The sequence below is a fragment of the Augochlora pura genome, chromosome 2 (assembly GCF_028453695.1).
Source record: "Augochlora pura isolate Apur16 chromosome 2, APUR_v2.2.1, whole genome shotgun sequence".
NCBI lineage: Eukaryota > Metazoa > Arthropoda > Insecta > Hymenoptera > Halictidae > Augochlora > Augochlora pura.
In genome coordinates, this window is record NC_135773.1 from 22,585,796 (window position 1) to 22,599,496 (window position 13,701).

Consider the following 13,701-nt stretch of genomic DNA (forward strand, 5'->3'; position numbering starts at 1 on the left):
GTTGCACAACCATACAGAATCTTTTTACAGTAACAGTCACGGTAACAGTTATAATTATTAGAGCTTGCGTAACCTTTCCGATCTCTGTCTCCGCGACGATTGGAAGAGGGAAAATCCCAATGACGCGCAGGTAGATGAAAGCAGAGGCACCTGCGTGAACTTGGGAAGTCGCGACCATAAATCGGGGTCCACAGGTGGGCAGAGTAACGCCGTAAAATTCGAAGGCAGCGGGTTCTAGGATGTTACACCCATGGAACGGGATTTTTAATTTACCGTCGTCCGCGTCATCGATGAGCATTGCCACCTATAAAAAGGGTTGCTCGAAGAATCTCGAGGTCTCTTCGGAAAGGAATGAGCCGTTTCGAAGAAAAGCTGGATGCACGAAGTATGCTAATCGCGTAACTGTAAACTCCTCGAATGCGTTAACACTTTACCGACCGGCCCGTCGACCGTAAACATTTCTATTCAATGTTTCCTTCAACATCTTTTTCAATGTTCTATTCCATATTTTCTTTTAACGTTTCATTCTATGTTTTTTTTCAATACGTTTTTCTTAGCTTTTCTTTACCGAAATCGCGGAGCAACGAGCGATTTCTTCGAAACGGTGAGCGACCAGAGAGCATTAATTGTTTCGCTTCTTTGGTCCAGTTCATTCCAGTCCGATTCAGCTCCAATTTATTCCAGTTTAATCTCCCAGATATACTCTCCAAGTGGCAAAGACTGCACGCAGGTCTGGTCGCCCACTATTTTTACTATTTCTTTATGCACACGAGCTCGCAGTTACAAAATCGGACCTCTTTTCCCTTTAAAACTAACGTCGCACCGATAAAATACATTTCTGATTTTTATTCGATAGTATTATTCTTGCGTTATATTTTACGTTATATTTCATTACGTTTAATGTATTTGTAAGTGCTTGAATGTGTGAAATCACTGTCGTTTAAATTCCTGAAAATGATTTACAAGTTTGACTCTCGAAAATCAGAGAGAAGGTTCTAATCGCAAGATCTGCTATTTCTGCTATCTAAATCACTTTTTAAAAGCCAGTTATCGTCGCTAGCATCTTTTAAATATTTTTTTAATCGCGTACAGATATTTCACGGGACGCATTAAAGGAATAAGTTACTTCGAGGTCAATCCTAATTTTAGTCCGAGGTTAACAAAAGTCAAGAATATTTCTGTCTTATTAAGTTTGTTATACGTTACTAAAAATTGTTACTAACGTCTTTATGATGGTGGAGATAAAAATTTTACCGCCCGCGAGAAATGTTCTTCTATCTGGCAGGACGAAATTCTAGCTTGTCGGATTTTCAGCTTTTCTGTTTAGGCGAACCACCTCTAACGGTGTCGGAAATGGACGATTAGAACAGCGTTTCGTGATCAACTCGTGCAACCAATTAGCTTCGGCTCCGCGGTTAATACTAAAATCCACTTTGCACAGTTTCGGATCGAGCTGCGAAATTTTCGTCACGAATATTCGGGCCGCGATCGTTTCGATAACGAACTAGAAGGCAAACAGTATCTTCTCTCTCTCTCTCACACACACACTCTCTCTGTCTCCATTTCTCACTCTCACTCTCTTTCTCTTAAAAATTAACACGTCGAACACCGCGTCACCTAAAAATGGGTGACACTAATTTCTAATCTTGAAAATTCATTTTTAATTCTTCATTTTCATTTTTAATATTTGAAGAAATCGAATTTGACTATTTCAAATGCGAGAGAGTTCCAATGCCATCCCCTATGATTAATATTGATTTTCTAGTTTCCCTTTAATTAATTAAATTGTTTTAACTACATGGGAATTTTAGTGGTCGATTATGGGCGTTCAACGTGTTAACCCTTTGAATTCGAAGCCATTTTAAGCTTAGATCCAAAATTGCCATTTCGACCAACTGTACTATATTACTTACTATAATTTACTATATGAGAATAATTATATAACAATTTTTATTGGCGCTTCAAAGGCGCTTGAGTTCAAAGGGTTAACATATTTAGGAGAAAATATACCGAGGAAAGATACATTTTTAAACGAAAATATTTTAAACATACATCTAGCAATAATATATCAATTTTAACGAAACTATATGCGGAGTTTACATTGTACATACGAACGGATACGAGCAACGACTCTCGCGGAATCGATTCTATTAGAATCGAACCGATCGATCAAAGAGTCGTTTTAGTCGGCGCATTTTTCAATAGGAAAAGCGACGATCTTTTCATCTTCGAAGTCGCGCCCAGATCCCGATCGCTCGGATCTAACGAAAAAAGGATCGATAATACCGACCGATTCCCCGGTCGAAAGGCTTCTCTTCCCACGAAATCAAGCGACCCGGGGGAGACATATTTGCATTCGCGGCCGATCTGCAATTCAATGCTGCCGATCGCAATCGTTCTTCCCCGGGTATTCGCCTCGGACTTTGAGGTAACGAACGAGTTCTTAGTCTTGCATTTAAATGCACGAACGGAGCCCCGCACGACACGACGCGTTTCTTAACCCCGAAACCACGCTCTCACTCTCCCTCTCTCACTCTCTCTCGCTCTCTCTCTCGCTCTCTCTCCACCCTTTCTCCGCAACGATCCGCGAAATAATATCCGCGTTGAGCGAGGTCTTTGTTCCCGGCGGCGCGCCGGAATGCAATTGAACCGCTCGTTTCAAGAACAAAACAAAGAGCAACGTTTCATTTTCTAGCACCGAACGGGGAATACCGTCTCTATCGGGTGATTTACAAAAATTATTCAAAGTCGTGGCCGAGAGTATTCGTTGCGCTCCGGATTTAACCCTTTGCACTCGAGTAGAGTGCATTAGAATTGCTGCAACGCGTTCCGGAATTATTTTTATAGTTGTCGCCATAGTTTAAGAAGTAAATTGTTGAAAGGGTAATTGTTGTGCGAGTCGCGAGGCTGAATTTCGTATAAATAGAATGAATTTTGTTACGTAAAATAGAAAAACAATAAAATAGAAAAATAGAAAAATTATTTTAAATTTGCAGATGAAATGTCTTCGAGTGCAAGAGTTTGATATGTTAGATATTGTTGAATCCTCGTCGTTGGTTTTTACAAGCTTTTCAAGCCGATTACAAAAAGACAAAAACACGCGTTCCTTTCCTTGAAATTTTCAATTAATCGAGGAGAAAGAAACGAACGGCCTTAAATTCTGGAAAATCTGTGTCACCGTTTTCTAAACTTCGATCACGGATCTCCGTCATTAAGCCCCCCAGCCAATTACGTTCGCATGAAAGAGATCGATTTACTTTTAGATTGGTATTAAACCCATTGTGCTCGAGCGGTGACTTTGCGGCTCCGCTTAAAAATTGTTACGTCACGTTCCAGATTGTTTATACCGAAAGAAAAAAACCGCAGAACTTTGCAAGCGTAAAAAACGCACTCGAATCGTTATAATAACCGAGAATCGAGCAAGTCTTTTCAATTCGGAAATGGTTTCGAGCAGAAAGGGTTAAGAAAGTTTCGTAATTCAGAAGCTTATCCGAAAGTGGTGTTCCGAAAGGGTAAAAGCATTCCAAGGGGAACGAATTCCAAGTTTCCGGGGGAGGGTGTCGACACGCCTTCGTTGCGTGGAGATTCAATATTTGATCAATTTCGTTGAACATGACCCTTCCATTAGGGTCGTAGTAAGTACCGGAAACCCCAATGAGAGCCGATGATCGGTGGTAATGCGCGTAATCAGTGGTGGCGGTCGTCCAGAGCTGAGACGGGACGAGACTAGACGAGCTGAGACGGGACGAGACGAGCATGGCGCGCGCGCGCGTTTTTCGCCGAGCGTTTCGACAGCGCGACGGTGTGTTTCGTGCCTCGAAGAAGGCTATTACCTTCGCGGTGTGCTCTCGAAACGGGGACGACCGTGCCGTGACGCATTATGCGTGCTCATATGTGGCGGGAACGGAGCGTTTACATGACAGAAATAGAGCAGAATTTCAGGGAATCGATGGAACGATAACGGAACCTCGCGATATACCGTGGCCCGTTTTATTCTCCCTCCCCCTTCCCTGTCCGTCACTCTCCCTTTTTTCTTTTCTTTTTTTTTTTATTAACGATGACAAATCGTTTCTGACGAACACCTGTACGGCCGCTGCTCGTTTTCCCCTACGGTGGACATCGGAGAGAGATCGACTTCGTTCGAATCGGACCGAGATACGGAACTTTTTTTTATTCGCGGAAAGGTTCGCCAACCCCCTGACCAATTATCCTAATCTGACATCTCTTGGAATATTTTCAAATATTCGGAACGCCGCGTGTCCTTTAACTTCTAATATTTCTAAAAAAATATTAAAAGCGTAACTGTACAAAAATGATTAAAAGCGTAACTGTTCAAAAATTATTAAAAGCATAACCGTTGTATAACTTTAAAGATGTTCCATTTATTTAGAGTTGAAACGGCTTCGAACGCAAATGGTTAATTCTTCCAACGATCGCGCCAATTTGCAACAGTTCCGACCTTTTTTAAACATCATTGGATCCGTGCGATACTCGTCACGCGAAAGTTTCACTGAAAATCCTCCGTCCTAACTAACAGAATCGTCCGATAGAGGAGCGACCCACTTAACGAGTTAAGACCAATCTACAAATTAACGCGACAACATCGGGCTCTCTAATTCCGGTGGATTTCGTCTGGGTTGTTGTTCATTGACGCCGAGCTAAACTCCTAACAAATCTTTCCTCCCCTCTCCCCCTTCGCTCCCCTTCGCGTCGCGCTCTTCTTTTCGTCTGCCGACACAAACGGATCAGCCTTTGCCAGCTACGCTCTCGTTATGACCCGGCGTATCGTTCACGCAATTCGGCTAATCAGCCGTATCCTGTAATTCCGCGCAATCAAACGATCCGCGTTCGTTCCGCGACCCCCGCGGCAACGTGATATCGTTCTTGTTTCGAAATTAGCCACACCCGACTAGCGTGTGTCCGAAATTAACGTCCGACCCTCGCTTTCTCATTCTCTGAACTTAATTTGTCCCGTCGTGACGAAAACACACTGACAAAAATATGAAAACACTGTCAAAAATATGGAAAGACTGGCAAAAATATGAAAACACTGACAAAAATATGAAAACACTGGCCAAAATATGAAAACATTGTCAAAAATATGGAAACACTGACAAAAATATGAAAACACTGACAAAAATATGAAAACATTGTCAAAAATATGAAGATACCATAAAAATGTCTCGTTTCATATATTTTATCGCTCTTCAATTGCAAGAACTGTAGTCAGAATGAAAATCAAAAATATTTGGACGATGGTATTATAAAATTATCATTGTTTAAAATGTGTGTGGCTCTTTTATCAAAATTTTGATTATTTCTGTTTTTTAGTCTTGAGCGGTGGTCCCTTGATGGACGACGTGTACAAGCTCGAGCAGTACCATTGTCATTGGGGGTGCAGCGATTCCAGGGGTTCGGAACATACCGTCGACGGTCAAGCGTTCGCGGGAGAGGTTTGTACTGTTTTAAGTAACAATTATTCGAGCAAATACTATGCGATATTCGATGGGAAATACAAAAAATATCAATTCAATGTATCAACCACAGAAATCAATCCAATAATATCATTTAAAATTGTATTACATCTGAAATACAGTAAAGACTACACCTATATCAACTCGAAAGAATTGTTTAACTTTATAAATCACATTTAAATTTATAAAACCCGCGACAGCCAACGTTAATGAAAAGCCAGTCTATCGAAAATCAGTCTAAGCGAAAACCGCCTGGTTCGTTCGATATTGTTCGAACTCTTAAATAAAATAAAAAATTGACAAGTAATCGTTGCTTAGCCGCCGTCGCGGCTCCTCTTTTCAGCCGAGATGAAATCTACATTGGAAAATGTTCCGCTCTCGCCGCGGTTCGCCGTGGAACAATAACGCTTAAGGTTCCGCGTGCACGGTTTTAAATGTGAGCAGCGTGCACTTAAACGACTTTAAAAGGACGAACGCGGGATAAACGATTAACCGGGGGGTTCTCTGACATTCGCGGTCGGCCGCCGGTTCGCCGAAGATCGTTAATAATAAATCAGCCTCGGCGAGCACGATTCGCGTCACGATCCACCATAGTCCTCGCGAACTCGCGCCAGCCTTCGGCCTTGTCCGTGCGGAGCGTTCTTAGTCCTCGCTTCAGAAGCTGAATCACGTCTACCGGAACGCATCTGCGATTCGTGCCGCCTCGCTCGTTTATCTTCCGCTCGTACACGCCGCGAATTATACGTATTATGCAGCAGATCTCAACTTTCTTTTTTCGAATTGCAACTAAGACAGACGCGTTCGAATAATCGATCCACGCGAATGTATCGCACTTGTTTCATTTCTCGAGAGAATCGTATTCGAAGCTACCCGATTTTTACAAATATCCAAGGAGTTTATTAGAATTATTAATTTGTTATGGGAATAATTAATTATTTCAACACTATTAGATCTACAATCAGAACTTTAATTATTTAAAGAAAGGTATAAAATACGTCCTTTTCATTTAAGATATTTCAGGTAACTGTCACGAATCAATTCAACAAAAACAATAACGATCAGAAGAGATTCAATAAACCATCGCATGCCTTCGCATCTTAAACATATTCGGTGGTAAATAAATGAACCATCCATTTGATTGGTTTTTGCATTTCAACTTATTTGTTGAAATTCAGCAGAGTTAAATTGCAATTTTGGTGTACAGTTTAAAAAAAATATAGAGAAGGAATGGAACGATAGGCGGAAGACTGGTACGAAGAGGATCGTGTCGAAACAAGAGTCTGGAAGCTTTGTCAAAGAGAACGAGAACGAGAAACATGGAGTGACTGTGTGCGAAGCTATTCAGATGGCAAAACATTGGGCGAACGGAGGGGAGACGATTATGATAATTGGCGTTCCTATTCAGTTGTACACACGCGTGGATATTGTAATCGAATTATGTAACAATACGCTCAGGCATTCTCACCGTTTTCAAACAACGCTGACCGGCTTAGCGAGCATTCTTGACGAACGATCAACCTCGGAAAACGCTCGCGCGCGACCATTCTAAGATATGGAGATTAGCCAACTGAGGTTTTCCTTCTGCTCGACCGGTCATAAAAATATAGAAATGCTAAGAGTCACGGCAAGAGAGACGGGCTTGTTTTGCCGCCGCGCTTGTCCGAGAAGCGAAACATTTCCATAAACCTGCTGCGGATTTTCTTCAATTAAACTAACCGCAAGATCGCTGGATTTCGATTAATTGAAATTAATTTCCTTCGGAGTAAACGTCTCGATTAAACGAACGTCTTAAAAGCCTTGTCCCGAATAAACAGCAGCCTTGAGATCGCACTGGAACGAGCGATATTCGCGGGGAAACGATTTCTTTATTGGCTCTTATTGTTTCTTTTCTACTTGCAAAATTCAGATCGGGATTCCGGAGGAAAATCTGCCAATTTTTCATTCGAATTGAAAAATGATGTGACTGCGAGTGACTATGAAAATCACGGCGTAGAAAGAATTCGCTCGGCGTTGCTGCGTCTACGTTCCTTTGCTTTCAGCAGACAATATGAAGATAGACGAAACGATACGTGGCATAATCGCGTTGGAATCCGTCGATTGTCCACGCACAGTTGACATTCAATTTCCACGCACGTTTTTCCGCGCTTGGAACGCATCTCGAATTCGCGCGGCAAGTCCCGCGAGAAAATATTGAGAAAACTCATTTCCCGTCGCGCGACGAACGTACCGTTTCGAAGCGGCTGCCTTCGAGCGATGCTCGCGGCTCAAGTACGGTAAACACATCGTAATATCCAACATTAACGATAGCCGGCTACCATTGGAAGATGTACGATGAACGGTAACTTCGGAACAGCTTCAACTCGCTCGATTACTATCGCGTTTCGAACGTGGTTAAACGATTATAAAGTGGCCACGTTAACGCGTCGGCCGCCGTTATTTCAGGTTACGAATATATGGACTTTCTTGGATAATATCGTTTGATGTCGAACGGATCATTAGTAATAATAAAACTAATTAGTAAATCATACCTGATTGGTAAAGCAGTGCAGCTCGTGCGACCATAAAATCATTTGCAAATTTATACTACACTTTAAATCATTGGAACAATAATTATTATTATTATTATTATTATTATTATTATTATAAAGTGAGAATTGCTTCTGTTGAATCCAAGGGTATTGTTGGATTCGTCCAAGAATAATTTTGTCCGTCGGTGCACGTTTCGCGTTTATCGTGCTTTCAGCGCGGCAGATTGTCGCCGGTTTATTTAGTTTGTTTTACCTGTGACGCGCGTTAATCGCGGCCGCAGCTTGCGAAACATCTTTCACGAGGAACTGTTTGAGCAACCTGTTAGACGACCGACTGCACTATCCGTAGAACAATAAGCTTTCTTTTCGAATCGCATCGCGCCTTCGATGAATAGATCGTTGGAATGTAGTTACCAATCATTAGCGTTCATTACGTTTATTACCGACGGCTCTATTGTCTCGTCTGACGCAAGAGGAGAGTTTTTCGAGAATCGACGTGGCATCGAAGAAAGGTACCGACGAGATTTCTTAACGCATATTTCAGGAACAACAGTAACGAAAATTCGTCGTTTCGATATTACAGAAAATAATCGAATCTTGTTCTGTTAACCCTTTGCACTCAAAACCATTTCAAATGCAAATCTAAAATAATTTTTCTAGTGTCTCCGTTTTATATAACAATATTTAATTCATACGTATGAAATTGAGTCTCGTGACTTATACTATAGTGACACTTTTAACAATTTTTAAATCTAAGCGATGTCTATTAAAAATAATTTGGGAATGTATTACAGTAATTTTAATCCTTTCCACTCGAGTGGTTATACCACGTTTTAAAATAATTTGTACACGTATTAGCAAAGTTTAGATTTCAAATACGGTTAAATTTAAACTGTTTAATTGTAACTTTATAACTTATATAACTCTATAATTTTGTAATAAAAAATAGAAAAATTACCGTAAGTTAGAAAAGTTCTCTTAGATTCACAGTTAAAATGGCTTCGAGTGCAAAGGGTTAATGGCGCCGCAGATTCGCCCCTCGAGTACTAAGGGTTGATTCTAAATAATTCTAATTTTTGCCAAACAGAGATTATTTTAACCTAAAATGGTAATCCGATTGTACGACATCGTTTCGTATTTTATGTTGCAGTTGCATCTAGTGCATTGGAACACCAGCAAGTACAACACGTTCGCAAAAGCAGCGAAAGCGCCGGACGGCCTCGCGGTTCTGGGCGTTTTTCTGAAGGTCAGTGATCATACGATTTCCTGCTGCATTTCCAGCCACGTTTCCTGGATCGTAGATCTTTTCATCACGGTTCGTCTAGTTCATTCGACGCGTTTAGTCGCGCTGCTGGTCGAACAGGTCGAATTGAAGGCGGCGGATCGCTCGCCGCCGCATTATCTCTCCATCGATAACCATCTTTCCAGATAGAACTCGGAAAGCGAATTACATCGTAACAGGCAGTTGAATCACTGGCGTCTGATACCTAGAACCAAGCCGTGCTATAATTAACCTATAAGCGCGCCGACGAAGTACTGTTACAGTTAATTGTAACTCGTTCAGATTATTTTCTCGATGCTCGCTCCGCGTAATGCGACTTCGGATACCGAAGTTTCCGCGTTTCGTTTCCGCTCATGAAATTCAATTCGAAGCTGAACATTAAACCCCGCGTTCGACTATAATCGTTGCACTTTGAATCCGAATTTGAATAAAATCGTCTAGCGCCACAATTTTATATTTCGTTCGATATTCAATTGCTACGAGACCAAGACAAATGATTAAATATAAATTTAATAACAGACCTTCGCATCGAAATTTTGCTATCGGATTTTGATTGCGAATACGATTCGAACGATTCCGCGTTCCGACATCGAACGCGTCGGACAAGCTGAATTCGCGGACGACTTAACCCCATCGAACCTTGAATTCAAATTGTGGCTTAGACAATGAACTTTGAATTCGATCATCAAACTCTGGCATTGACATTGGCATTATACAAGCATCCCGCGCGGTCAATCTATCAAGATTACGAAACAATCAACTTGACCGTCGGCATTGACAGTTTTTTCCCCACGCGCCCGTGACAATAAGGTGGCAGCCGGCGGCGGGGCTTCGCGCGATATAAGTCTAATTCATTTACATGCTGTTTATGTCCTTTCTACGGGCGCGGCGTACCGATGCCCGCGCATATTTATAGCGGCGCGGAAGCTTTTACATAAGCCGGGTGTAAGCTCCGCAAGCAGAATCCGTAACAGTGGTGTGACGCCGTTCGCGCTCGTTCCATCATCGGCTGATAGCACATGGTTACATAAGCCCCCGCGGCCCGGCGAACGCGAATCATTATCCGAGGCCTCGTAAAGACGAGGTGAAATTCGCCGTTCGCCGCTTTTGATATCGGGAACGCCGAGGACGAACGGAGGAAATCGTGCTCACGCGAGATCGAATCATGCGCTTCCGGTTCGCATCTCGTCGCCGTCCTACGCGGACGCTGCGCAACGAATTGCCTTCTCGCGGGAATCATTTTTCCGCGGCGGAGTCCGGGATGGTCTGGTTTCAACTCATCGAGTCTTTTACAAAATCATTGACACAATTTCAGATTTCTTAATCCCTTGCGCTATGATTCTTTTCACGCTGCGTTGATTGGCATTTATTTATCCTCCGTATTTCCTTTAACAAGGCCAGACGATTTTTGTTTCTTTCATCATCCTTATGTACTTTCATTTATAGTCCTTGATAACAGAAGAATTTATTTTTAATTAGATATAGTGGAAATTAATAATATTTAGTGGAATATTGCGTGGAATTTCTAGCACGAGTCCGACTCGTTATTACAGTGAAAGGGGTTACTTTGACGAGTCCGACTCGTGATGAAATTACTAGTAATAAATTATTAAGTATGGATGTTATAAATTAGTATAAAATTGTAATCCATTCTTATTAATATTTAAGCATTCTAGTAGATTCAGGCACGGAATAAACATTAATGTTTTATCCTAAGAAATGAAATCAATCGAAAAATTCCAAGTCGCAGTAAACGCGAAGAAAATGGCACGTCAAAGGGTTAATGACAAATGAACGTCGTCTCAACATTGAGACATTCTTCCTGTAAATTTTTGTGAAATAGCAGCAAATGATGGCATCGTATCATTACCTATTTACAGCTAAATACAATGTACTGTGCGACGGAAAGTTTTCCGAGACGTGAATACAATTGTCGCGAGAGTGATTATTTGGCAGGTGTAATCACCGCCGGGAAAACTGGCTACGTTCGCGCGTTGATTCATAGTCAACGCCAGATATAATTATTAACGATGCACCTGCAGTCTTGATCGAAATAAAAAAAATCGCAAGGATCGTCGGATCGCGTGGACAACGCCGTGAAAAAAATACTGTATCGAATGATTTCGCGTTGATTGTTTTCCGTTTCGCACGACCCTCTAAGGAATTCAGTTTGTTTTTATTGCCCAGTCATTATGAAGTCAACAGCGCGAGATTGCGCAATCGGTTCACAAGCCAACGGCGGACTTAAAAGTCTAGCCCGCTCGGAAGTAGATGCAGACGGCGACGGCATTGTAGCGCATAATTCAATAACGCGATCCGGAAAACAACGTTGCACAATCGAGCGTGTCCATAAAAACGCGAGCGGCTTCCGTCGAATTTGGTGCGATCGAATCGAACGTTCGCGTTATTTAGAATGAATCGTCATTTTTCCCGAGATGCGATCGTTCCGTCGTTGATACGATGTCATAGCGAAGAGGTTAAATTTATTCAAACAAGAAGCTATACAAAACGGAGAAACTGATCTTTGTTTACGATAAAAGATCGATCGATGCAAGGGAAGCCTCGCAAAATTAATATAAAATAAAGCTACACTGATCGATTTTCTAAAAGTTACATAGCTCTGATATTAGTTAAACTGTCAATAATGTTAACAAAACAGTTTCCCTGAATCGTTAATTATTTAATAAATTAAAGTGAATCGCTTCTCCTTAAAATCCTCGCAGAAACAATTCAGTTTTGCTAATTAAATATCACTTTGTACCATTCACGTAATAGTTGCATAATATTTGGAGAAAATCTACAATATACCGACTTCTTTAACGATGAAAAAATTCTTTGTCTTGTCAAAAGACAACGCCACGATAAACGATAATTTACGAGGTATTTAGCAATTGTGCGAAGTGCTTCGAAGAGTTGAACGCCTGCGAGGAACGTATGCATCAACAATGTCAACAGCCCTGACAAATTATATTCCGTACGCATTTCCCGGTGAATGATGTGCATTGAACGATCATTTGATAGCCGAGGGGGTCATTAATTCCAGTCGCTGTTCGACCGATGCACGGACCTACCTTACTCGGTTCCCCATGCAGAGAAGTCGTTCCACCGTTTTACGACACAAGCCGCGTGACAAGCTTCGTCTTAAAAAGCGGTATACGGAGAGACGACAGTCTTATGGTTAATTCTAATACTCTGCCCGTACAACATTTTCTCCCGTTTACCAATTCCATGAGCGTAGAAAGTGCAAAATTACGTTTCGGTCTGCCGCGTTCACAATTAAACCAGAGATTGTAAATTATTTAGTAAAGGATCGCTTCCTAATCGCGATGAATGATTTATACGATTTAGGAAACAAACGCGGAGAATTATCACTGTATTGAATTTAGAAAATTCAAATATATACTATAGTATGCTATGAGAATTTTTTGGGGTTCGCACGAAGTTGGTAGGTTAGGAAGAAAATTCGATATATTTAGCAATCGTGTTATTGGCCGCTTCGATAATTACCTTGCACGCTTCCTATTGCAGGTTGGGAAGACGCACCAGGAGATGGACAAGATAGCGCGTCTGCTGCCGTACGTGTCCCATAAGGACGAAGTCGTAGAAATTGCCGAGTTTATCGATCCCGGTAAACTCCTTCCAGGTGAGTGACGCGGGAAATTTTATTCGGGTATCCTCGTGTTCGTCGACGCCACGAGTAACATTAAGTGGCGCGTAAATTGCAATAGGTAGCGCTACTGCGCAAGCGCGCTACACAACCGCGGTACCAGCGCAAACGAAAGAACGTATTACTTCTAATTTCGATCGCGCAAGATCGAATAGATTTTCCGAATAATTAGCCACTTTCGCGTTTAGATAATTTATCAATTGTACAAAGCAATTTCTAAATATCTGAACGCAAAGGAACATGATACATGAATTCCGCCAAACGCCAAAGAAGCAATAATTTAATCTTACTTACATCTTATAAAAGTGTCGGAATCTTCGTCAAAGATCGAACCATCAGACTTCCAAACATATTATCTTTGATATCTAGTTAACGTCGAGTTGCAACAATTGTATTAATTACTTTAAAAACCAAATAATTGACCACTGAATGCGAATGACACGTCGATCTAACACAGAAACGATGGCGCAGCTTCTGGAGACGATGGTGGCGCCTCTGGCGGAGGGAAACGGTAGCTCGGTTTAGCTAAAAAGTGATCAAACACATACTTTTTTCTGCATATAGTTAATGACCTAATTGGGCAAGATTAACGCGGGAGAGAGCAAAATTTTAAACTTACTTCTCTTTCGAATTAACAGGAAGCTCGCGTTAATTAATGAAACATGATTCCCTCGCGTTTATTTCACCTTTTTGTACATCGTAAATTAAATATAAACGTAAATTAAATTAAATATAAACGTAAATTCTAAG

At 41.4% G+C, this 13,701-nt stretch overlaps 1 protein-coding gene across 1 annotated transcript in view; it reads left to right on the forward strand.

Annotated features, from left to right (window-relative positions):
- The window catches only part of Cah1 (carbonic anhydrase 1), a 46,241-nt gene extending 33,291 nt beyond the window's left edge, over positions 1 to 12,950 (forward strand). Inside the window, exons 4-7 of the mRNA XM_078196075.1 lie at positions 5,219 to 5,258; positions 5,332 to 5,453; positions 9,153 to 9,248; positions 12,813 to 12,950. Of these exons, the coding sequence (XP_078052201.1) occupies positions 5,219 to 5,258; positions 5,332 to 5,453; positions 9,153 to 9,248; positions 12,813 to 12,935 (381 nt within the window). The 3' untranslated portion in view covers positions 12,936 to 12,950. The remainder of the gene's footprint in view (positions 1 to 5,218; positions 5,259 to 5,331; positions 5,454 to 9,152; positions 9,249 to 12,812) is intronic.
- The last annotated feature ends 751 nt before the right edge of the window (positions 12,951 to 13,701 follow it).